At 38.3% G+C, this 25,304-nt stretch overlaps 1 protein-coding gene across 18 annotated transcripts in view; it reads left to right on the forward strand.

Moving 5' to 3' along the window:
* SYNE1 (spectrin repeat containing nuclear envelope protein 1) overlaps window positions 1–25,304 on the forward strand; it is a 327,350-nt gene that overhangs the window by 295,087 nt on the left and 6,959 nt on the right. For 11 of the 18 annotated variants that reach the window (XM_052784697.1, XM_052784699.1, XM_052784698.1 and 8 more), the window contains 15 exons: window positions 3,580–3,767; window positions 5,930–6,080; window positions 9,323–9,505; window positions 9,930–10,067; window positions 10,783–10,974; window positions 12,085–12,418; window positions 13,261–13,329; window positions 15,325–15,467; window positions 16,273–16,399; window positions 17,540–17,751; window positions 19,267–19,467; window positions 19,815–19,943; window positions 20,322–20,534; window positions 21,537–21,629; window positions 23,466–23,524. In XM_052784697.1, coding sequence (XP_052640657.1) covers window positions 3,580–3,767; window positions 5,930–6,080; window positions 9,323–9,505; window positions 9,930–10,067; window positions 10,783–10,974; window positions 12,085–12,418; window positions 13,261–13,329; window positions 15,325–15,467; window positions 16,273–16,399; window positions 17,540–17,751; window positions 19,267–19,467; window positions 19,815–19,943; window positions 20,322–20,534; window positions 21,537–21,629; window positions 23,466–23,524 — 2,432 coding nt within the window. Of the gene's footprint in view, window positions 1–3,579; window positions 3,768–5,929; window positions 6,081–9,322; window positions 9,506–9,929; window positions 10,068–10,782; window positions 10,975–12,084; window positions 12,419–13,260; window positions 13,330–15,324; window positions 15,468–16,272; window positions 16,400–17,539; window positions 17,756–19,266; window positions 19,468–19,814; window positions 19,944–20,321; window positions 20,535–21,536; window positions 21,630–23,465; window positions 23,525–25,304 lie in introns of those variants that run through there. The other 7 variants (XM_052784703.1, XM_052784714.1, XM_052784713.1 and 4 more) reach the window with 5 other exon arrangements.

Raw genomic sequence — 25,304 nt, forward strand, 5'->3', positions numbered from 1 at the left:
GAGGAGTGCCAGAACGTTTGGGGGATAATTAATTTCTGAAGTTTACAAACTGGCATTTTGCTCTTTTAAGCTGAGTGTGGGACTGAGACTCAAGAACCTGCTCAGAGTTTTTGCTGACTCCCCAGCTGATTTGCTACATGGCTGTGCAGAATTATTTATTAATGTTCTATATGTAATTTACATAGGGATAATAACTTATAATACACAGGCATCACTAATGAGTGGTGTTTCTGAGACAATAAAGTGCTGGGCAGGGCTTAACATTGCTATCAACAAAGTAGATACCTGAGATTTTTTACTAGCATCCCTATGGAGGCATCCCACAGTTTGTTACAACCACTTCTTATGGTACTTATTCTGGGCACAGAGACTGGTGTACTTCTGTCTTCTGCTGTGTCCTTGTGGTGATCCCAACACAGTGACAGTGTGCAGTGATATTCTGTAGAAGTGTGAGTGGTTTAATTTGAACTCCAAAGGGGAGAAATAGAGGTGAATCTTATCCTGGGAGGATGCCGTGCTTGGAAACTTGATGATTTGATTTGATAACACTGCAAGTCATGGTTATAATAATAATTAAACTCCCCCCCCGCCACCTTCTGTGTATGGCAACCAGTATTTTTATCAGTCAGAGGCTATATCACTATCCACCGCATCTCAGAATGCCAGTATGTTGACCACCTTCTCAAGTATTTTATCCTTCTTTATTCTTCCGTTAGTGATCTTACGTTCTTTTCCATGTTTGATCTTCCACTGAGGTCATGTTATCTTCCCTGCTCGTACTGCTACCAGTTGTTCATATACAAAATTATGTTAAAAATATTATGCTGTGAAAGAGGAAGACCAAATCCCATTTCTGTAACTCCATTATCTACTTCTCAGCATCTACTTCAGCCAAGAATCAGCTTTGCAAATTGCTGGTCTCTGTAGTGAAACTAGAGATACAATTGAAGCTGGATATCCTGGGGAAGGTAGGGTAACTTCACTGCAGTATTTTCCTAGGGTTGCAAACTGCATTTCAAGGATTACTTGTTTGTTTACTTTCTCAATCTGCTACCACTTGAAATGTGGAAAAAATGGTGTTCGCTTCTGGGTTGGTAAAGGAAAAAAAAAGCTGTGTGGGGGTGACAGCAGTGCAATAAAGTGATGCTCCTTTGTGAACTAACCCAAAGGCTAAATGTTGTCTAATAAAATTTTTAAATACGGGAAAGAAATATAAGGCTATGGAGAAAAAACAGTGTAGACTTTGCTTGTAGAAAGGTTCTGTAGGTGAATAAAAAAAGTTTAATCCTTAGGAATCCTCAGGACCACCAACTGGCAGTTCTCACTGCTGCTCTACTCCAAAACAGCAGAGAGGAGATTGTGTTACCTGAACTTGCTTAACCTCAAGTCTCATAGCTGTCTGGAGTATGTGTTTCATAGAGTATTATATCTGTTTATAGTATCCACTCTTATATAACATTTCAGGATGGATAGAAAGAAGAATAAGCACTTGGACATCACAATGAAAGAGTGTTTTCCAGGCAAGTGAAAGGGTCAGTGCTGAGAAAGAAAACATTGTGATTTTCTACTTGATGATCTCATGGAGATGTTCACAAAATAGCCTTCTGTTTCATAGATGAGAAGAGGAAATAGATTACTTCACTGAGTCCAACCTCAGTTATCACAAACAACGAAATCAAATGCTTGATACAAGTTGAACTTGCTCCATTTCAAATTTGCTGAGGTTTTTAGATTCTACGTTTAGATCTCATTTCCTGCTGGAAGGCATTTTCAGAACATCATATTGCTGGTTGTAAGAAAAGTTCCTCTAGTTAGACTTTAAATGTACGTAGACACAGTATGTTGACACTATTTCCCTTTGCATGTTATAGTTTACTTCACTAGCAAAATTATAAAGAGCAGTTTATCTCTACTCATCCTCAGGCTGCCAAGTTCTTGTTCTCCTAAATAAACTTCCACACCTCTAATTGTCCTAATAGTTCTTTTCTTCATCTGAATCAGAAGTGAACATAGTATTCTAGAGGCAATCTATCACTTCTTGGTGTGGTCACATTAGTACTTCTTTGTCACTATTGGAATTATATTGTCTTGGCTTTGTTACTGTCCTTCCTGATTTTTCCATCTTAATATTCTGATGATTCGTTGGAAATGTAGGCAGGAGTTAAGCAGGGTTTTTTTTCCTTGCACCGATCCAAGAGCAATAGCCAAGTACTTTTGTGGCTTGTTTTAACTTGAACCTGTAGTTCAAAAGTGAAGCTGAAATGTTGCTTCAAGATGAAACGTTATTATCAGTGTAGAACAAGCCGTTGCAACAAAGAAACTGTCAGGACAAGTAATACTGATCACATATAATAAGTGCTAAGACACTGTAAGTACATTTTCTTTAGCTGTCCTGAATTTTCCTTTTCCATTTCTAATGAAAATGCTATAGAATTGGAAAGTTGAAGGAAGATGTCGTGCTTTAACCCCAGCCGGCAAGTAAGCACCATGCAGCTGCTCGCTCACTCCCCTCTGGTGGGGTGGGGAAGAGAATCGGAAAGGTAAAAGTGAGAAAACTCATGGGTTGAGATAAAAACAGTTTAATAGGTAAAGCAAAAGCCGCGCACGCAAGCAAAGGAACTCATTCCCCACTTCCCATGGGCAGGCAGGTGTTCAGCCATCTCCAGGAAAGCAGGGCTCCATCACACGTAATGGGTACTTGGGAAGACAAATGCCATAACTCCAAACATCCCTCCCTTCCTTCTTCTTCCCCCAGCTTTATAGGCTGAGCATGACATCATATGGTCTGGGATATACGTTGGGTCAGTTGGGGTCAGCTGTCCTGGCTGTGTCCCCTCCCAGCTCCTTGTGCCCCTCCAGCCTGCTCGCTGGTGGGGTGGGTTGAGAAGCAGAAAAGGCCTTGACTCTGTGTAAGCACTGCTCAGCAGTAACAAAAACATCCCTGAGTTATCAACACTGTTTTCAGCACAAATCCAAATCACAGCCCCATACCAGCTACTATGAAGAAAATTAACTCTATCCCAGCAAAAACCAACACAGAAGAAAAATCTCCTCCTAGAGATGCACTGTTCAACATGTGTTGCTGCTGGTCTCCATGTCAAACATGCCACTTTGCAGCTAGCTCATCTGGGGAACAGTAGGTTCACAAAGGGTTCCTCCACTAAACCCTCTCAGTAGATAAGAACATATTTTCTTGTCACACTTCCCTTACTAACTTCTGCTTTACATTCTCAGTGATAATGGGAAAGGATTGGGAATAATTCCACCATTTATTGGTGATGTTGATTAAATGTATGTGAAAGATGCTCAGCTGAGCATGCAGAGCTCTGGCAGTTTGTCCCAGGTGATGGTTTGGTGTTCATAGTCCCTGGGAGAGCTGTGCATGCCATGTTCTCCCAGCCTCATTGATAACATTGCAACACCACTTGCGCAGATGCAGTCTCTTAATAGGTATTCACTGGATGGTTTTCTCCTGTTTGCAAGCTTATTAAATTTTCTTTTTAATAAGTAGAAGAGAAATGCATTTGTATTTATGCATGTTTTGCAATTTCTCTTAAGAATTAATTTCTTCACCTACAGGAACTTCAGAGGGACATAGAGAAACACAGCACTGGAGTGGCATCTGTTCTCAATCTGTGTGAAGTGCTGCTTCATGACTGTGATGCTTGTGCCACGGAAGCAGAGTGTGACTCTATCCAGCAGGCTACACGCAATCTGGACAGAAGGTGGAGGAACATTTGTGCAATGTCAATGGAAAGGCGACTTAAGTAAGTCTAAAATGCCTACAAATTAGTATTTCCTTCCACAGGCACAAATACAAGATGGGATGTATGTTTATAGGGTTGCGGTACTGAAGAAAAGGGTGTAGGGGTCAGAAAAAGTTCATACACTGGATAAAAGCCAATAGCTGTTATGCTGCGGGGAAAAAAAGAGATTTTGGGTTGCGTTTGTATGTGCCTTTATACAAGGTACAGAGATCAATTATCAAATCTTGCTCACAAGGCCTTTGATGGAATGATGTCTTATTTCCCGTGCTTCATAGAAATGATGAGAGAGAAACTAGAGAAAGCTTAGATTATAGCAGTGAGTCCAAGAGATTTAGAAAACATGACCTAAAAGGGAGAGTTGTAACACTTAAGTTTACCCTAGAACTGCTGAGACTGATAGGGAAACTAGTTATCAAATGGGTGGAATGTTATTCCGGGCGTTAGGGTTTTCATGCACTTCATGTTCCTCGGAAGTTTCTCTTACATCTGATTTTGTTCATTTGGAAGAATTTTAGGACTGAACACTCATCTGTAATTTCTTCGTCTGCCCACCGTAGCTTTGCGGAGCAAGTGTGGGCCGACCATAGCCCCCGTGCTTCTTGACTGTGGTCTGGTTTACTGCACATGCTTAGACCGTCTGTACACTGCATGCCCATGATATCCAGAAGATTCATTGTTTTCTATTCCCAGCTAGGATAGCATGAGTGATTTTGATAGCCATAATGATGTAGGTTAGATTGCGCCAATGCTATGTACTCTGTGCTGACCAGTAATAAGATATGTTTAACTGTTTGAACTCCTGTATTTATGAAGATCTTTTCTGTATCTTTTAAAGTCATGAATCTGATTTCTGTGATGTTTACACAGTCATATCAAGAACTCTAGGTGAAGTTTATGACTTTTCAAAATGCTGAATTGAACTTTATATGATCTTTGGTTTTGTGGTATATTCTTAAGGTATTTAGTAAAGGTTTTCTTTATTTTATGCAAAAAAAAGTTGCTTTTAAGTTGTGCTGCTCTATATCCATAGAGTGCTATCTCTAAGTAATTTTATATTATTGCAGTGGTAATTCTTGTATAGTATATATATAAAAATACAGCTTATGAGTTCTGTCTTTGGCACAGTCTGTCTTGAAAAGATACAGGCTCTTCATACTTTTGTGTCCAGCAAATTAACTCAGAACTATTTTAAGTTAATGTGGAACAATGCATTGAACTCTATTTTACTTTTTTGCAATGTACACATTATGCTATTAGTAGATTTGTACCAGTAAGTTAACTGAGCTATCAGTATTTAGGATCTTTATTGTACTAGAAACAGTTATTCATATTAAAAAGCAACTTTCCGGATGTCAAACTTCAGGTTAAACAATATATCATCAACAAAGCATAAATTCTGCATGGATCAGGTATATATCAGACCTGTGTATCTAAGATTTGGGAAAGATGTATTCTGTATGTAGAACCAGACAAAGTTCTGCTGTAATACAACTTGTCCCACAAAAGATCTTGTTATTTTGAATCAAGTGGTGTTGAAGTTCGTGGGATTTTATAGTCTCAGTATTAAGCCAATTTGATCTCAGGATCAAGAGTCAGCCACTATTTTTACATATTCAATTGAAGTCAATTTGTTTTTTTTAAACTTTGGAATAACTTCTAACTTTTGTGTTCTTTAAATAAAACCATGTTTACAGTGTATATTGAGAGATAGCATTTTACCACTTGCTGGTGAATGCAAAAAAAAGTGTTCATGTCCCTTTGCAACGCAGAATATTGACTGAGATCTTTAAAATATATGCTGCAACATCTTCAGCATTCTATAAGAAAAAGTTCTGTAGTTGAAGGTAGTGTGGAATTTCTAATCTCTAAAATACTGGCTTAGGTACCTACACAGGGACTGTATTTCAGAAGTTATTTAGCATGTGCTCAGATTCCAAAATTAGATGCATTAAAAAAAAATTGCCATCATCTTATTCTAGCTCAGTCTGGAATGAGCCAGCCTTCCCTGTGGTTTGTTTATCAGTCTGGCTGTCTGAGTTAGATTAAGAGCTGGTTCTTGTCTGGTGCAGTGCTAGTTTGCAGTTGTAGATGATTAGTTAAGGTTCTGTAGGTTAGCTGGCCTTCAGTCTGAGCATTCCCTAATTTTCCATTATCTATTGCAGAATTGAAGAGACATGGCGGCTATGGCAAAAGTTTTTGGATGACTACTCTAGATTTGAAGACTGGCTAAAAATCTCTGAGAGGACAGCTGCTTTCCCAAGCTCCTCTGGTGTGCTTTACACGGTTGCTAAGGAAGAACTGAAGAAATTTGAGGTGATTTATAATAGTTGAAATTTAATATCTACTGATCACATTACAGCTGCCAGCTGGTGTTCCTCCTTCCCATGCACAAGTCACTCAGCAGAGACACACTGTATTAATATAGTGGAGTAGATGATTTTGTAGCTGCCTTCAGTGGCAGACTTCTAGGATGAAAAAACAGTGGAAGGTGGCAACTGAAAATGCTAATAAATCAATCCACTCTCTCTTGCTGTTTGTTCACCAAAGTTAGATTTCTCACCTTTTTCATTTCTGCAACTTTTTAATATGCCCAGTCAGCAGGTGCTCCAGAGTGTTCATATATCTCCCTTCACCAAGTACCTCTTCAAATGCATGCTGCATGTTTTAGATTTTGCTTTGATTTTATCCCTCCTCTTCTTTCTGTAACTCTCTGAAACCAGCCCTCTGAACTCTTTTCCTGTTTCGCACAAGGTACAATATCCCCATTTTTAGATCCTTATACCTGAAATTCATGTTTGTGCAGGTATTGTTATATGTCCACATGGTGTCCCCCGTGACTTAAAAGTTAAGTGTATGCTTCAAGACTGACAAGCTGTCGCTTCAGTCAATGCTTAAGAGCTTGTTACGTAACTCTATTGTGTCTATTACAATGTGGTGGCTTGTCTTATAATTACAATGGAGTGTATACCCATGCGTAAAGCACACAGACACGTGTCGTATGGCTAGTCACAGCTGAAAATCTTTTGCTTGGTTTCATATTTGGAAGGAGTATATCAAGATAAGAGAGAAAAATAATTCTGAAGAAAGAGAACAAATTGTTTAGGCAATTCTGTAAACAGTCAGGTGCTGACAAGTATTTGCTGTGAAGAAGAAATGCAAATTTTAAATAACATCTAAGACCAGTTAATACTTTTTGGTTTAACAATTAATTCAAAACCATAAACTGTGAAGTTCTGATTCAAGTTTTATAACTGACATTCACATTTCTGAATGTACTGGCCAGGTTTTGTTGTTAAACACTGCCAGACTTCATTATGGTGAGGTAGGTTGCCATAGTATAAAAAGGTTTGCTTCCTGGACACAAGTACTCTGTCTCAGACCTTTCCATTGTCCCTTTATTCAGTGATCAGGATCTAAATCTCTTATTTGGCAAGTCTCTGTATGAGAAACAGTACCAAAAATATCTTGGCTGTCTTTGATTTTTACAGCTCATCTGACTTTGCCCAATGTCTGTTTCATTGAACCTCAGCCTTGATGGTGACCTTCCCCCTCCTGCAGACTTGTGGAATTTTTACTGTCTACACAGCGTCAGCAGGAACTAGCTGTGAAGAGAACGGTTTAGTAGCCTCTCCAGAAGCCTGCTTTCGTTGCAGTTTCGTTCCTTCTCTTTTTTTCTTCTTTTTTTTCTGAGCATCTGCTTGTACACCTACCAAAAAGCAGGAATGCAAGTGACAAAAGTTGTGGTGTTCAAATTCAGCGGAATTCAGCAACTTCACTGTGAAGTCAGTATAAAGTCAGCCAGATTTCTGCTTTAACTAGACATTTTTTTTCCAATTTTATTTTCCCCTCCATATCTGCAGTTGAATTTTAAAAAAAAAAAAAAAAAAAAAGAAGAGCCCAGCAGACTATGTAAGAACCTTTCAGTTCCTGAGCACAGAGGTCAGAGACAGCTCTCGCTGACTTCACTGTACGAAATCCAACTCCTTCCTTTCCAGTAGTTTATGGAGCAATGAAAAGAGGTTATAGGAAGGAATGCAACAGATGAATTCTTGTGTAGCTGAGCTGAAAAAATGGAAGACAAATACACAGCTGTTCTTTTGCTGGGCAAGGCTTGGTAACAGGTGAAACAACAACTGCACACTTTTAGATTTCTTGGTCCTAGTAAATATAGTCAGATTTGTGCCTCTGATATTAGAATTGCCTCCTTGTGCAATTTTAAGTGACTTCAATTCTGAGCATTTCACTCCAGTTGCAAGAACATTTGCTGCTTTTTGGTTGTCCCCTACCCAACTTGATGGCCATTTAGTGAAAGGAGTAGTTACATTGAGAGGATTCTATGGACTTTTATAATTTTTCTTTTTTCAAACCAGCGTCTTTACTTTTGTCTCTGGTATTACAGCAGAAATGTGGTTATTTCATTTTTAGCTTTGATTGGTACAATATGAAGAGTATAGGTTGTTTATGCAGAAATCTCATGTGTTAGCTGATTTTAATTAAAATTTCTGTACAGAAGTATATTAGCTATCACACTTCTCCAGTCCTTAGTAAGGCTGATGTTTTGGGAGAGATTGACTGTTTATTTGCATTGTGAGCACTATCAGAGAGCAAGTTTGTAGAACTACAATGGGACTCACAACCTACTTGTATTCAAAAGAGAGCTGGTGTAGTCTATGTTTTTAAGTCTTCCTTTGATCGCTTTTCTCTTTTTGTGACAACATAAAAACGAGTAGTTTTTTTAATTTTTTTTTTTTTTATTCTTGAAGGGTTTAATTCCCTCAGCTCCTTACAAGGTGCTTTCTCCACCTTGCTTTGTGATTGCTAGTCACAACATGAAACTCATGGGGAAAGTCACCTACTGTTTCTGCTCCCCAGCTGGGTGACTGAGGCTTTTGTAACAGTAGAAGAAGCACTGAAAGTACATGGTGCAGACACTTGCCCAGCCACAAGTTGGTATGGATGTTCACAAAATTTTCTTTCCATGAAAATTTTAAGTCAAAACTTACTTGTATACCACTATACAGAACATAAGATGATTCCTTCAGTACCGTTATTTACTATTTTTGGTAAAACTCAGAATAAACAATTGCTCAAATCTCTTCAATGTTTGCACTTCAGCAAATTCAGCGTGTGTAAGGAAATCTGATGAAGCCACAGGAATCTTGGACTTCTGTTCATTATTTAAATAAAAATAAAAATGTTTCATATTCATTGTTTGTGTTTCTGTTCTCAAATACAAAGGCATATGATTGAGTAGAAGTTGAGTCTAATTTTTTTGTGCTGATTTTGCCATTGTAACAAGTATTCCTGTTGCAATTTCTTATTCAGTGAACTATGTCAGTTTTGTAAAATTTTTTCTTTTTTTATTGCTCATTTTAATCAGAAGGCAGCCTCTCAATAAGATAGCCCTCAGGAGATGTCCGCATCCATAGTGAAATCTATCACCTAACACGGGTCAAAGTGTAGAATTAGGGTCAAACTAAAGGGAGACACTTATATATGTATCCTGATTTCAATAATTAAAAAACTGATGGTGTCTTTTGTTCGTATTGCTTTAGGCCTTCCAGAGACAAGTGCATGAAAGTCTGACTCAGCTGGAACTGATCAATAAACAGTATCGCCGCCTGGCCCGAGAGAACCGCACTGACTCTGACTGCAGCCTCAAGCAGATGGTTCATGAGGGGAACCAGAGATGGGACAACTTACAAAAGAGAGTTACCTCCATCTTGCGCAGGCTAAAAGTATTTTTTCCATTTTTAAGCCCTTCAGTTTTACTACTATACCTATGAATCAGGGGTAGTCCAGAAGTTTCCAGTTTAATGCATTTGCACAGTGTTTTTCAGGGGATTTCTACCTTTGGAAGAGGAGGGAGCTTATCAGCTCACTTTGTCTGAGGTAACCAAGGCGTGAAGCCTGTAGGTAAATGCGTGGAGACCTCAAACACCACCTCCTTCATAGCAGATAACCTTCATAAGTCAGCTAATTGCAGCTGTAGATGATATCACTGAAAAGGGAACTGTAGAAAGCATGTAGGAAACGAAAGAAGGGGTACTGAGTTTAGGTTAGGTTTGAAGGGCATGGAAGCCATTTCTTTGGAGAACCACTATTGCCGGGGAGTTTTGGGTTGTTTGGTCATTTCATACCACTCCATTTTCCACCCCCCAGCATTTTATTGGCCAGCGTGAGGAGTTTGAGACAGCACGTGATAGCATCCTGGTATGGCTAACAGAGATGGACCTGCAGCTGACCAACATTGAGCATTTCTCAGAGTGTGATGTCCAAGCAAAGATAAAGCAACTTAAGGTAACAAATGATTGAATGGTAACAGGAGGAGGGATGAGAGAAGGGATAAAAACATTCATGGTGGGAAAAGAATTTAAGAAACATTATGCAAAAATGCAGCCTGATACAGTCACGTATTTGCAGGCTGAGAATTCAGCCTCAGAAGTTATGGGCTGTGCCAGGTTTCAATATGTACTTTTCTGTCAGAGCAGAAGATCTTTGTGCTGCAAAAAATTTTGAAAAAACCCAAGTGTGATAGTCTCCATTCCCTAATCAAAAGAGGAAATGTCAATAAAAATTATTAATGTCAAGTCTCCATTGCCGACACCTAAGAATTACTACATTTGTCAACCATTTCTGCACCAGAAATATCATTATCTGGAGAGAAAAGTATCAGATATCATGTTATGCGAAATTCCAGTGTGTTAGCTTTAGCATCTGTGTTCATTCTAGACATTTGGTCATGGGCATGGCTTGTTTAGAGAAGAGCTTTCTTTCCAAATACAACAAGTGAGGAATGAGATGGTAAACCATGAAGTATCACTGTTTTTGGCTAGAAAGGCTGTGGAATGCTAAATTTAATTGCTCATTGTTGCTCATGCCAGAATATTTGGAATGATCCCCGTTTGTTACCCACACCATTCTTGCTGAAAAACTCTAAGACTTGCATCCTTAATAACTTAGGTGGTTGTGATGTTGATTTCATTGATAAAGCATAGGATTTTCTTTTATACAGGCTTTCCAGCAAGAAATTTCACTGAACAACAACAAAATTGAGCAGATAATTGTGCAGGGTGAGCAACTCATTGAGAAAAGTGAGCCCATGGATGCAGCTGTCATTGAAGAAGAATTAGATGAGCTGCGTCGTTACTGTCAAGAGGTCTTTGGACGTGTGGAACGCTATCACAAGAAACTCATCCACCTTCCTGTGTGTATACTTACATACTGTCATGGTTTAACCCTAGCTGGCAACTAAGCACCACACAGCTGCTCACTCACTCCTCCCCACCACCCCAGTGGGATGGGGAGGAGAATCAGAAAAGAAAAAAAAGTAAAACTTGTGGGTTGAGATAAGAACAGTTAATAATTGAAATAAAATAAAATATAATAATAATAATAATTAATAATTGCAATGAAAAGGACGATAACAAAAAAAGAGACTAATAAAACTCCAGAAAAACAAGTGATGCACAATGCAATTGCTCACCACCCGCTGACCGATGCCCAGCCAGTGCCCGAGCAATGATTGGCACCTACTGGCCAACTCCCCCCAGTTTATATACTGAGCATGATGTCCCATGGTATGGAATATCCCTTTGGCTAGTTTGGGTCAGCTGTCCTGGCCATGCTCCCTCCCAGCTTCTTGTGCCCCTCCTTGATTTTTGTAAATCATCATGAAAATCCATGCAAATTGGAGATTTATAAAACTTTATTAATGGGGGTAGCAGTGTGGTACTGGTAATAAGAACATCTCCCTGCTCTGTCAGATAGTATCATTGGCAGCTTATTGAGTTCTGTCTAAAAAACAATGATAAAATCATTGTCCCCATCAGAAGAGACAGAAATTTGTCTCCAGTACTGAACACATAGCTGAATAAGTGAGAGCAAAGTGATATTTTGCAGCTCAAGTCCTACTGAAGGAAAGGAACAAAATCCAGAGTTTTCAGAATATGAAAGAATATAATGAGAGCAGTGGTCATGATAAAGGTCACTTATGCTTCCTATGACTTGATTCCAGAGTTTTCTTTAACTTGATGTCTTCATTGCAGTGGCATCAGTAAGAAGTCTGGAGACATTTGCTTGACGTGAGACTTTGTGGTGCCTTAAGTAATTAAAATGAGCTGGCATTATGAACTTTTTTGTTGCTTTGGGTTATTAGTGCACCTTAAAATAATGAAGGGGAAGTGCAAAAGAATGCAAAATGGAAATCCCATCAGTGTGAGTGTTGCCTAATGCTGCTTTATTTCACTGACCCAGGCTGACCATGCAGTACCTCTGCACGTTTCATTGATCGGTTCTGTTTGCATTATGCTTCTAGCTGACAGATGACGAACACGACCTCTCTGACAGGGAGGTGGATCTGGATGAATCAGCAGATCTCTCTGACATACACTGGCATGACAAATCTGCGGACAGCGTTCTCTCCCCGCACCCCTCTTCCAACCTTTCGCTGCCTCTTTCCCAGCCGGTGAGAAGCGAGCGATCAGGGCGAGATACCCCTGCAAGCGTGGACTCCATTCCCCTGGAGTGGGATCATGACTACGACTTAAGCAGAGACCTGGAGACAGCCGTTTCACAGGCACTGCACTCTGAGGAAGAAGACGGAGGACAAGAGAAGGACTTCTACCTGAGAGGAGCAGCTGGTATAGCAGGTATGGTAGCAATTGTGTGTCCAGTTTTCTCCTAGTAAAAAGAAGCAAATGTTACATTTGTGATTGCTTGGCCAAGATGTTCATGGAAAAGTATTTTAAATAGCCCCTGAAGATTTTAAATAGCTTTGCCTAAGTGATCCCAGTGGCCTTCTGACCTTAGACACAGCAATGGAGATTCCTGGATGACTACAGCCTTGGAAAATTGCAAACGCATATATGATATGACAGGGAATTGGCTGTGTGTCTGTGCTTGTGGCCTGCCAGATGGGATATGTCATCTGTAACAGCAATGCGTCATAAGTTATTCTAACTAGAAGAAATTATACTGGATATGGCAAGAAGTGCAGAACAAACTGATGAAGAAATGCTGTGGGAGAGATCCACAGACAAAATCATCAAGTGCTTAAGTAAACCTAAACTCAGTCCTTACCCAGGCAAGACTCCAGCAACTGAGTGTTTAGCCTGAGGTGGGAACTTGGGTCTTGCTCTCCAGTGAAGTTCGAAATCCTTTCTAAGTGTGTGTGCTTTGCATAATAAATCTTATTGAGTGAAAGTGCCCAAATACAGCCAGTTGTGGGGAAGACATACTGGTATATTATACTCTGATCTTGTGGCTGTCTTTTGCTTCCCAGGTCATTGCTCTGAAAAGAGTCAGGTTTGCCTGGATATTAAGAGACTTTGTAGCAGGCTCCCTGTGTTTCAGTCTTCATCTTTCTTCCTTCTCCAGAAAGGATGTTTGCTATTGGAACCGTTTATATATTCCATCCCATGAAAAGGACTCCTGCTGCAAGGAGACAGCCATTGCTGAGCTGTCAATTTAGACTGTGCTTTTATTTTTTCAGATGTAGAGATCCCTGAAACTCTTGAGGCCTATGTAACACTCACAGAAAACGCACTCAAAAATATCTCTGGTAGGCATCAAAAAAGACTAAGCATAGCCAGACGCAAATACCACAGTGTGCAAACATAGCTTCTTCCTCTTCTCTTAGCATCTGCTATACTTTTCACAACTTACAAGATAAAGATTTCTTACATGGCAGCATTGGCATGTTAACGTAGAAGTATCTTGCTTTACTACTGCGCTTAAAGGTATTATTAGTGCATGGATAAAACAATGATGTTTGAAGTATTGGCCCTCCCACCTCAGCTAACTAGACTAAACTGATCAGTAGGTTACCCTGATTAGTCTTTATTCTCTCGAGTCCCTCAACAGGACTTAATACTTTGTTATGTCGCTGAGAGAAGAGTGGTTTCTACAAAGATTAAGGCAGAAGGAAAAGATACAGAGCAAAACCTAATTGTTCAGTTTTGCACTTATTTTTTTAACACAGCCACAGCTTGGATTATTACCTAGATATAAACTTTTAGGTTAGTTGTTGTTTCATGTGATAACAATGCCAAGGTGAGGTCCTGTAGTCCAGTGTCTTTATTTTAGTCTTTTAGATTGGAAGATGAATTTTTTTTCACGTAGCATTTTTACACAACATTAAAACTACTGTTTCATTTGTTAGATGACTCTCTTGGAGGGATTAGATGCACTTACAAATACCTTCTCTCATGATTTCACAGTTTTTTCTCTTTTGAAATAATGACTTCGTTGTATATTTGAAATACGAAATCTTTAAAATCTCAGCATCTGTGACACAGACCTCAGTTTCACTGTCCATTTTTATTTTTCCCCAAATCAATTAAATAATATTATGATTGATTAAGAGTATAAATAATAGCAGTACATATAGAAAAATGTGTCTATTTTCTGACCTGTGAGAATTTTGAAAGTAGTGAGGGAAAAGCAATACTGAACACTGTTCTGTCCATTTGGGGTGAGGCAGTGTTTTGTATGAAAAAAGATTAACCATCCAAGAGGCTCCATTTTCTGTAATTAGGTGGACAGAAGGCTCCCCTTCTCTATGCATGTTTTTAATTGTGTCTTTATGAATAAATTCAAACTACTTTTGTAAACAGATGGAAATCAGGCACAGTGATAGAATATGGATAAGGGAGATCTCATGTGGTCCTCTAGGCTGCAGCCTGCTTCGGATTAGAATTGGCTGTAGCTAATTCATATCACAGAATTCAGCTGACCTCAATAAGGAAAATACAAGTTAGTCCTGCTTCAAAAATGTTGGTATGAGTTCCAAACGGCTTGGTTGAATAATACCATCTTGCTGATATATTAAGCATAATTTTTGTCAAATGCCTAATTGGAAAATTACTATAAATTTTGCTGCTTAGTGTGGTTGCCTAAATTAGTTGTGGACTACTTGCTGTGGGCCTTCAAGATGTCCAGTCATCTATGGACCTTGAGAATATAAGTATAACAGTATCGCTTAGCGTTTGTATACCGCTTTTAATCTTCAAAATTGTATACAGATAGGATCCATTCATGTAGATCGAAATTCCACTATTTTTTAATGGAGAGAAGTAATACAAAGAGAAATGAGGAGAAATCAAATTTTAACACAGATTTGGATGAGGAGTTTGGGATAGAAGGTTTTATTTGAGAGTGTCTGTGAAAGGGAGCAAGGAGTTCTCCAAAATCAGTGAGGTTAGAGCACGCTTTGCCAAGAACTTTCCCCTTCGGAGAGGTGAGGAATTCTCTGAGGGAAAAAGGCACTTCAGAATAGTTTGCAAGCCTGCTTTAAACTGTGGACTCTCTGATAGTATGCTTATGGCAAGCATGTTCCTTGGTATGGTTATCTGTCCTCTGAAGGTCGCTAACATCCTCTAATGTAACTAGTTATCAGTTTGCTTTGACATTGTACCACTCATACCGCTGCAGTCACTTTTCTCCTTTACTGTCTAATCTAGATAGTATTCCTGATATTTATTCTGCCAGGGCAAAAGATTAAAAAACAACTTTGGGAAAACTTGAGTGACAGTCACTTTTTTTGGTTTTGGTACAGGAGAACCTGGTGCCCTGGAAGCACATATCCGACAGCTGGACAAGGCCTTAGACACCAGTCGTTTCCAAATACAGCAAACAGAAAACATCATCCGCAGCAAAACACCTACAGGACCAGAGCTGGATTCCAGTTACAAAGGCTATGTGCGTGTATTTTGGACAAGTCGAATCAGCACTCCAAGCTTAGCTTTGCTATTGAAAGAAATATAGCTGTTTCAACAAAGCAATTAGATATTACTGTTCCTCAGACTTACTCACTCATATGGTTGCTACCCTTAAACACATGCTATTGTTGTTTATGTTATTAGTGTGTTTACAATAGCATAAGATTACAGGAACATGACTCTAAGGAATTTATTTTCCTATTACATTTTTGCAGATGTCCAAAAGTAGTTTCTCACATGTGGTTTTATCCATCTAATGATGATATCCTTGTTTAAAATTCCTCTGCTTTTAAAAGCAGGTTTTATAGTTTCATGCACAGTATTCATCTTGCTGATGATTTATAAACACGCATCATATAAGCAAGGTTGGTTATATGGAATCTGTGATTAAAAAGCTTTCTCAGAGAGGTTTTATGGAAGAAAAATCTCTCCCTAATTCATTCAAATAATTTTATTACTGACAGAATTAAAAGATTAGCTGCTTCGATGCATAGTAATATTTCACACTTAACATTTAGAACAAATGACACCTAAACCATCCAGCACGATTTGGCACAGTGGCACTGAGTTATTTCTATTTAATCTGAACTTATGTTTTAAGCCTTATCGTCTCCATATAAATTTCTTTCATAGTATCAGGACAGATTGTTAAAGTAATAGATTTTTATCTTCACACTTAGACTTACTTTTGGAAAATTTTGGAGGTTGCGTTGTAATTTGTATTTTCCATTCAATTAGTCCTGTACAGTGTGTATTGAGAGGGGATTTTGTGTTTGTTAACACAGATGAAGCTACTAGGGGAGTGCAGTGGAAGCATAGAATCAGTAAAAAGGCTTGGATATAAACTGAAAGAGGAAGAAGAAAAATTATCTGGACTTATTAACCTGAACAGTACTGAAACACAAACAGCTGGTAAGTAACATTTAGTTCTTTGATGGAAAGCAGTTATGAAAAGTAAGAAACGTACAAAATTTTTCTGAATAAATACTTGGAATTATTTACTGACATACATATTTACGTGACTGTGTCTGTTACCATGTTCTGTTTAACATCTCTTAATAGGAATAGTAAGGAAAAGTAAGTATTCCTTGTATATGCCCTATAAAGAGATTAGGCACACAAGTGCATTTGAAGAACCCCTTCATATCATGAGACACAACCCTAAGCCATTCTGAATGTCGCTGTGGATGCAATACATTTTTGTTGAATGTTTTCTGATGAAAAAAGATTGCTTATATTGCTGTACAAAACACATAAGTCACCATTCATTTCTTCTAATATTAGCTTTCACTTTTAATATTATTCATCTACAGTACAGAAAACTATATTCATAGAGTCGAAGTATTCACCTGACTAATTTTAAACATCAGCTGTAGAACAGGAGGTATGGCATTATAAAAACATGGATTTGTTCCAGAGACTGTAAAGGCAATGTCTCCATTCTTAGCTTGGCAAGATATGCTACCCATGCAGTTGATTTTATTTTGATTTTTTTTTTTTTTAAGTTGATGGAATGACACAACTTGTCCTTCTGCCATAGTATTTCAAGATAACTAACAAGAAATAGCCTCTAATTTATTTCTTTTTAGCGCAGGTATTTATCCAATGCATCAGCAGTAGCTTAGGCAAATGTAGTGAGGTGTGAGTGTTAAACTGCAGTAGGTACAAATGCCAATGAAAATAATAATAAATATGTGACTAGTTAGACATATTCAGATTCCTTGTCCAGTTTGCATTTATGCTAATTTATGATGTCATTATACCATCATAACCTGTTTGAGAGAGCTGCATGTATCAACTTAATTCTGTTCATAGAAGTCTGACAATAGAAAGTGGTAACATTGCCTGCTGCCTGGAATCATCCAGATTCTTCATTCTTTCTGTCCAACATCACATTCTTCAATCTAACTTAGTTTTCAGTGTGGTGTTTCGTGGGCTAGTGTTTTGGGGGTTTTATGGGGCATTTTTTTGTCCTGCACAGGATTCAACTGATGCAATTGTGTGTGGCTGGTGGTTTTTTGCTTTTGTTGAATTTCGTGTTTATCATTCCAGGTGTAATTGACCGATGGGAATTAATTCAGGCTCAAGCTCTAAGCAAGGAGCTGAGGATGAAGCAAAACCTTCAGCAATGGCAGCAGTTTAACTCTGACCTTAATAGCATTTGGGCTTGGCTGGGAGAAACTGAAGAGGAACTGGAGACGCTCCGCCGCCTTGATCTCAGCACTGACATACAAACTATTGAGCTCAGAATTAAAAAACTGAAAGTGAGTTTTATTTCTCTTTTCCATGAGTTACCTTGTAAACAGACCTGAGTGCAACAGGTACGTTGAAGAGGTTTTCAATAGGTGCAGCTGGTTTTCTCCGTTCTGCACGTAGCAGGCTACTGCTGATAACTGAAGTAACCAGGAAAGTGTTACCTTTTGGCAGAAAAATGTACCACTGGCATTTACTATATAATCCAAATGAATTTTTGGAATAGTAATTCTGTGGTAATTCTTTAATTCCAGCATGTACAGATAATTCCTGATGTCAGCCAAGCTGATGAGGAAAAAAAAAAAAAAGCCAAGTTAAATCAAATCTCTTCTAGTCAAACTGGTAACAAAATAGCTACTTTAAAAGAAATGCCTTACTGGGGCATATTACTTTGTGTGGAAGAAGGAGAGAGTGCCCAAAAGGGGTTGTAGCCTACACACTGCTGTCACCAGTACAATATAGGAAAAATTTGGTGTCACTTTGCAACATTCCTATTTCTTCTTCTGTCATCTCAGATGCATCCGGATTGGAATGCTGCCTTTGTGATCTCTCCTGGATATTTTACAGCTGTAAAGATCTGCAAATGTGATGGTCCACAACTTCACATTCAGTTACTAGCATCTTATAAGCTTGGGCACAAAAATGCGAGAGCCAATGTCAAAATGTACTGTGCTCCATGCTGGGAATGAGGTGGACAGATAGCAAAGACTGTTTCCGACAGCTATCCATCTAAAGCATATTAATGCTGATCTTCACTATAATCCAAATATAGCTTCCATAAGCACTACAAAGGTCATTGTGACATGGGGCTTTTAAGTAAATGCTGTAAAGTAGGTGGAAAAAGGGGCATTTCACAAGAATCCAGTTCTTATGTCACCCACTCTTGGAAAGCCCATTAGTGCCCTCCAAACCAAAAGAGATGGGGTTTCTTTTGTGGCTTCCAATGTAAACAAATCAGAGTTTTTATACACGTCCTGCTTCTATAAATTGGAGTAGGTTGTTTATACTCTTCGTATGTTTTCTTTTCCCTCAGTAAAAGCTTTTATTTTAAAATACTGTTGACAGCACTTTCCACTTGAAAACATGTTGGTTTTCATGTTTACCAGCAAAACTGAGAAGTGAGGGCAAAAGTTTTATTGTGAGCTAAAGTACAACTGTCCTACATCTCTTTAAATTTCCTTGGGCCCGCTCTGTCTTTAAAATATCCAAAGCATGAGCCAGATCTTTAAAATTCAACTATGACGTCAGACTTTTAAGACTTTACAAGTTTAATTGGCTTGTTCTTGTTTATGCTTACAGTAAAATTTTAGTAGATGTTAAAGAGTGAACATTTGCAGAGTCACAGAGTGATCACAGAAATCTCATATCCAGAGTAAAGAGACTGTTACAGTAAGGTACCACTCCGCAGTTGCTGATGGCAAATCATTGCATTCTTGTGTTGCCTTCTCTACTTGGTTCTTCTGAAAGTCACGTTTTACCGATTTCCATCCTTTCTTTCTCCCATCCCACTTTGTCTTATCATCAAGGAGCTGCAGAAAGCAATTGATAACCGCAAAGCCATCATCTTATCCATCAATCTGTGCAGCTCAGAGTTCACTCAGTCTGACAGTGAAGAGAGCAAGAAGCTTCAAGAGCGCCTGTCTCAGATGAATGTGCGCTGGGACCACGTATGCAATATGATTGAAGAGTGGCGCTCCTCGTTGCAGGATGCATTAATGCAGTGCCAGGTCTGTATTGCACTTATTTTAAATTGTCAGCATCCCACATACAAAAAATGTAAACCATATCGTTATCTGGTGTGCTTATTATTCAGTCTGAAACTTGCCTGTGCAAGCCAAAATACAGCTTCGGCATGTGTTTTCTGAAAGATTCACCTGCACTACCTGAAGCATGTATTTCCAGCCCAAGATTTTCTAAATTTGTCATCTCTTGAATAGTATTCTAATACACTGTTCTACACTTCCTTGTAAGTTACATTATTTAGCCAGTAGGACCTATCATCGCATAAACTAAAAACCTCAGTTTGACTGGAATTGTCTGCTACGCTATTAAAATCATCACTCATCGCTTTCAGGATTTCCATGAAATGAGCCATGGTTTGCTGCTTTGGTTAGAGAATATTGACAGAAGGAAAAATGAGATTGTGCCCATCAATCCAAACCTGGACTCAGAAATCCTGCAGGAGCATCACAGACTTCTAATGGTAGGGTTATAATCACCCCTTTCTCTCCCAAAACACATCATCAGAAAAACACCTAATCAGATTTATTTTTCTCTTGAGGGTTAGCATTGTACATTGCATGCTAACACATAACTGTGGGACCAATGTCAGGAACTAACCTTACTTTGGTAGGGAACATTACTTACTCACTTCCATTAGTAGCATAACTCATGATTTAAAATCTCAGTCAACCACTAGTCTGCTGTCTGTCTTCCTGTCAGATTAGAAATTTTTATCGCTTCTCTTTTCTTTCCATTTCATTAATTTCAAATGTCCAGTTTTGTGAGTTCTAGCTTTTTTCCTTTTTTTTTTTTTTTTAAACTTGCATTAAAAAAAATCTCATGCTTGCCTTGGCAACAGCAAATCAGACGTGAACTGCTGGAGTCTCAGTTGAAGGTGGCGTCACTGCAAGATATGTCCTGCCAATTGCTAGTCAATGCTGAAGGCAAGGATTGTCTTGAAGCCAAAGAAAAGGTGCATGTCATTGGAAACAGACTGAAGCTCCTCTTGAAAGAGGTCACCCGTCATATTAAAGACCTAGAGAAAATTCTAGACATTTCAAGTAGTCAACTGGTAAGTCACATCTTTTTATTCCTTGCTGTTTGTTGGGCACACATTTCCCACTGTTTTGACTATCTTTCTCTGGTCAGTGCTGTTGGCTGCACTGTTTCTGTTGTTTGCAATACTTATCAAGATGGTATACATGTAATCTTGAATAACATAAAGTAATCTTACACTTCATAATGTAAACATCTCTTTTGTCATATGGTGGGGTTTTTTAATCCAGTAATTTTTTGTTACTTGGTGTAGCAATAAGTATTGAACATCTTGATTTGTTTATCCTGCCATTACTGATTCAGTCAACTGGCAAAGTATATGAGATAATTATTCTAGTTGCATGAAAATTATACACACTGAAAATTATAGTGTGTCAGTTGTCACTGGAAAGGAAGATAATGCTCCCTCTGTCAAAGAGAGAGGGGAAAAAAAGCATAAAATAAATTCTGTAATAGTCTAACAAATCTCTCATAGTGTCTTCTGAGCTTTGAGCTGTACTCCAAAACTTTTCAAATTATGTATCTCAGGGTATTTGAGAGGACGTTATGCATATGTCTTCGCCAACAGTGGCAGGTATAAAGTAAAGATTTCAAAGTTCTCCTTTAGTTAACTTTTTTTAAAGTCTTGGATTAGCAGAGTACGTAAGGCATGAGAGCTCAGCTTTTCTCTCCTTCTAGTGAATTTCTGCCTGTTTAAGTAAAATCTTGGTGGTACCAACCTCTCCTTGTAATTAAAGGCCCATAAAGAGCAACTGTTTTTTTCCCTGTATTGACTTTGGCGGAAAATGTGTCACCTTAAGCAATTAAGTCTTAACTACCTGTTTGCTTTTCTTTTCCATCAGGGCTAACAGAGAAAACATGTAATGCCTTAGTCTTATAATTCGGTAACAAAATTTAACTACTTTATTTTATTTGTTTTGGAAATAACTCTGCTGGGATTTCACTCAGGCTTTTTTTAGCTTGTTTACCTGAACAGCTAGTTGCTGTATTTCTGAACTCCATTCCTTCTGAACTTTAGGAATTGTCCTCATGGTCCTCTGCTGATGAATTGGACACATCAGGCTCAGTGAGTCCTGTATCTGGAAGAAGCACTCCAAGCAGACAGAGAACGGTAATTTCATGTCACACATTTTCTGCCACCTCCTGGGTGGGAATTCTAGATGTCTGCAGTAGCTCTAGCCAGCTGGAAGGCCCCCTTCTCACTTGATAGGAGAGGAAATTACATAAACCAAGAGCAAAACACAGCTGCTTTCCCCAGCCCTGCTGCATATCCCATCCTGCATGAACTCAGAAGTGGTAAATACTATCTAAAAGCAGGGCTGTCAGTGTGGTTGGTTTACCATGGTATGGCATGTCGTGTCTCTTGTATTTTGCTCTAGTGATGGCAGCACCCCAAAGTCTGGTCTTGTCTGGTATAATCAGTCCTCCATTTCTGTTTGGCCTTCTCTTCAGAGCCACTTCGTCAAGAATCTCAATAAGGTTTTTTTGTCGTTTCTGATGAATCCTGCCGATGGTCTTATTGAGACTTTGGATGAATGGCTAAGTAGAGCTGAAGGGCATAAAACATTATTCAAAACAGCTAGTTGCACAGGACCTAATTAATGGCTATGATGGCAACTCTGGAGTTGTCTATTTACATCGCTGGCACAAAATTCAAGAAATATAGCAATACATGCCTAGTACTTAACACTTCCATACTCTGAGCCCAAAATGGAACTATAATTATTTTGTCTTTTTCTGCAATTCTATTGGTTGATTACTTTGCTTTTTTCCTTAGTTCTTAAAACAATCAAGTTGGTTTTGATTTTTTTATTCCATTTGCACTTTTCTTAAAGCCTCTGGGTTCTGTCTTGATAAATTTTACAGCTCTTGAAATTGATTTTTTGTTTGTTTGTTTTTTTTTTTTTTTACATTCACTAGTTTCCTTTTAGATGCTAGTGCGAGAATGTAAAGGAATACTGGCTTTTCAGAAGGAGAAGGAATATAGACCTTAACATTTTATTTCAGAGGTCAATGTTTTTATCTTTTAAATTTAAACTTAAATAACTAGTAAAAGCTCTGATATCACGGATGTAACTGGAGGATGCCTGACCATTACAGGAAATGGAGAAGTATTTTACCATAAAATCTTTGTCTAAAGAGTATGTAGAATTATAATAGGTTTTATCTTAACATTTTAATCAGCATTTGTCTATCTCTAATTTGTTAGTGTTTATGTACGTGACTACTTTTTTTTCATTTTTGTCCATAATGTATAGCTAAGTTGTATGACTCCTTGGAGTCTGGTTTTCAAACTTCTGGTTTTTGCACCCACAGTTTTGGAGACTGAAGTGATGTTGTTTAGAATTTCAGTGCCAGATATACTGATGCTAAATAAATAAATACTAATACTAAAAATACAATCAGAATTATAATTATCTAACTGCATTAAATATTCCAGCAAATAGTTGTGAGTGCAGGAATGCACCTACAGTTATTTGGCCTTCAAAATTGTGGGGGGCATGGGGGTGGACAAGAGGCCAGACTCGTCAAAGGAGGCCCTTGGACCATTTTTCCTTGAGAATATTAATTTTGCTGCATTTGCATTTTGAAATATCTATACTTGCCCATATTCAACTCAATACATTTTTTCTATTTCATATTATAAATTATTTGAGCTAAATTTCTAGTGATTTTTTTTTTTTTTAATCCAGAGCTACTGTTCATAAATGTAATGACTAAACTGTTATTTTTGAGTTCACTGTGTATGTTCCAATCATTTCCATACTCAGCTAGATGCAAAGAAAAGCCAGTTTCCTTGGTTCATGGGTATTGGTCACTTCATTTGATGTTGTTTTTTTTTTTATGTTTCCTTTGCTGCACTTTTAATTTAGTTTCATCAGTAGCTTGTCTTTATTTGCCTGGACTGAACATTCTTCTTTCTTTACCCCCTGTTCATTGCAAACAGCCACGGGGCAAATGTAGTCTCTCACAGCCTGGACCCTCTGTCAGCAGTCCACATAGCAGGTACCTTATTCTCCTGGTTTCCGCACTCTGTTCTAGAACCCCAAGAGGATGATGGAAATTGGCCGTGATTCCTCTCCGTCCACACCGACTCCGTCAGGTGACCAGGACTTAAACAAGTGAAAACTTCCCTTTTGCTAATAGTTTGGCAAAAGAGGCTCTCAATTACTTCAAATTCTTTGTTAAATAGCAATACTGGCTAATCTTTGAACATCTATGGCTTTTGCTTCCCAGGAATGGCCTGTAATCAACATTTATTTTTCATATGCCTGATCAGGGTGAGTGTGTGTTTACACTCATGATATTTAATGATTATTTTATTTTGGCATGATTTAACAGAAATGCCAGTAGGTTCATGGCAAACACTTTTTATCATCCTCTTTACTTCTAGATATTAAATTAAGGCAGGTAATAGGTCAATACCATATTCTAGAATTCACAAAACCCACAGATCTGGATGAGACATACTAACATCCTTTTCTTTTTTTTTTCTTTTTTTTTTTTTCCCCTGAAATGTTTTGTTCAGTTTGTGGGTTTTCAGTACTTAAGACTAAAAATTAAAAGTCAGAATTTGAGGGGTTTGAGATTTGGGGTCATTTTCTCTCCCCTCCTAAGATGACTGCTCTATAACGTGCTAACATTGCCATGACTCTTGCCCAGTGCTTGCATCCATGTGTTTGCTCTGGGAGCAGCACTGCCCCATCTCTCTCTGACCAGTAGAGAGCAGGCTTGCAGCTACAGCTTTTTGCTTTCCACCTTGTCTCCAGCAATCTGTCATCTCTGCAGCTAACAGTGCTTATGCATTCTTTGTTGTTGTCAGTGTGGTGTGTGTACCTTCACTCTTTCACTGATCAGTTCACTAGCCTCTAGAGTTATGAAGTTAAAAAAAACCCAACACGTAAATGAGCAGGCCAATATGTATAAAGAAGATGTCTTTTGCTATTTCGGCATCTTAGGCATTGCAACAGCTAAAATAATCACAAAGTATGATGAAAATACATTGGTTCTTATAGCTAAGTCCTAAATCTCATTTATTCTCTATATATTGAAAATTAACTAATTCATTTTTAAAATAAGTCCTGTTAAAGTGAAAGATTTGATGTTGGAGAGAAGGCAACACTAGATTTAATACAGTGATTGAGCAATAACCAAGCAGACATAAAATACCTTAAGAGTATTATTTTTTTTCATGAGCAAAATCAAGGCTTTTTTGAGCAAAATTATTCTCAAATATAAATGAAATAAAGAACAAAACTACTTACCGTGTAGATATTTACATAAACAATTCTCAAAAAAAAAGTTTGCTTTATATCTGTAGTTAGTGACTGTGAGTAAAGTGGTGTAATTGCAAAACCACATAGCATAACATATAGAACAGGTAGAGTATCTTTCACTGCTTCCACTGGCACTAAGAAGCTGCCTTATTTTTAGGGATCTTTTTTTTTTCTTTGAAACACAAGGAAACCAAATAGAAAATAGGTGACATATGTACACTCCACCTTTCTGCCTGATGAAGAAAGAGAATTAATTTTTCCAACTCCGGTCTGCTATGAAGCTTGGCATTTTGTTTCTTATAGGGAGTGGGAAAAGGGAGAAGTGGGGCTTTACTCTGCAGCCATTAACAGCTAGGAGGAATGGAGGATGTCTTCGGCAGATCAGTATGCTTGCACTAGCAGCGTTGTACTCAAGAAGCATACTGTGTGCGCTCTTCTGCTCTGCTGTATAGTCAGACCACTTCTGCCAACCTTTTGAGAAGGTTTCTGGTTGTAGGTGCGAGCTGCTG

This window comes from Harpia harpyja, chromosome 4 (genome assembly GCF_026419915.1).
Source record: "Harpia harpyja isolate bHarHar1 chromosome 4, bHarHar1 primary haplotype, whole genome shotgun sequence".
Lineage (NCBI taxonomy): Eukaryota > Metazoa > Chordata > Aves > Accipitriformes > Accipitridae > Harpia > Harpia harpyja.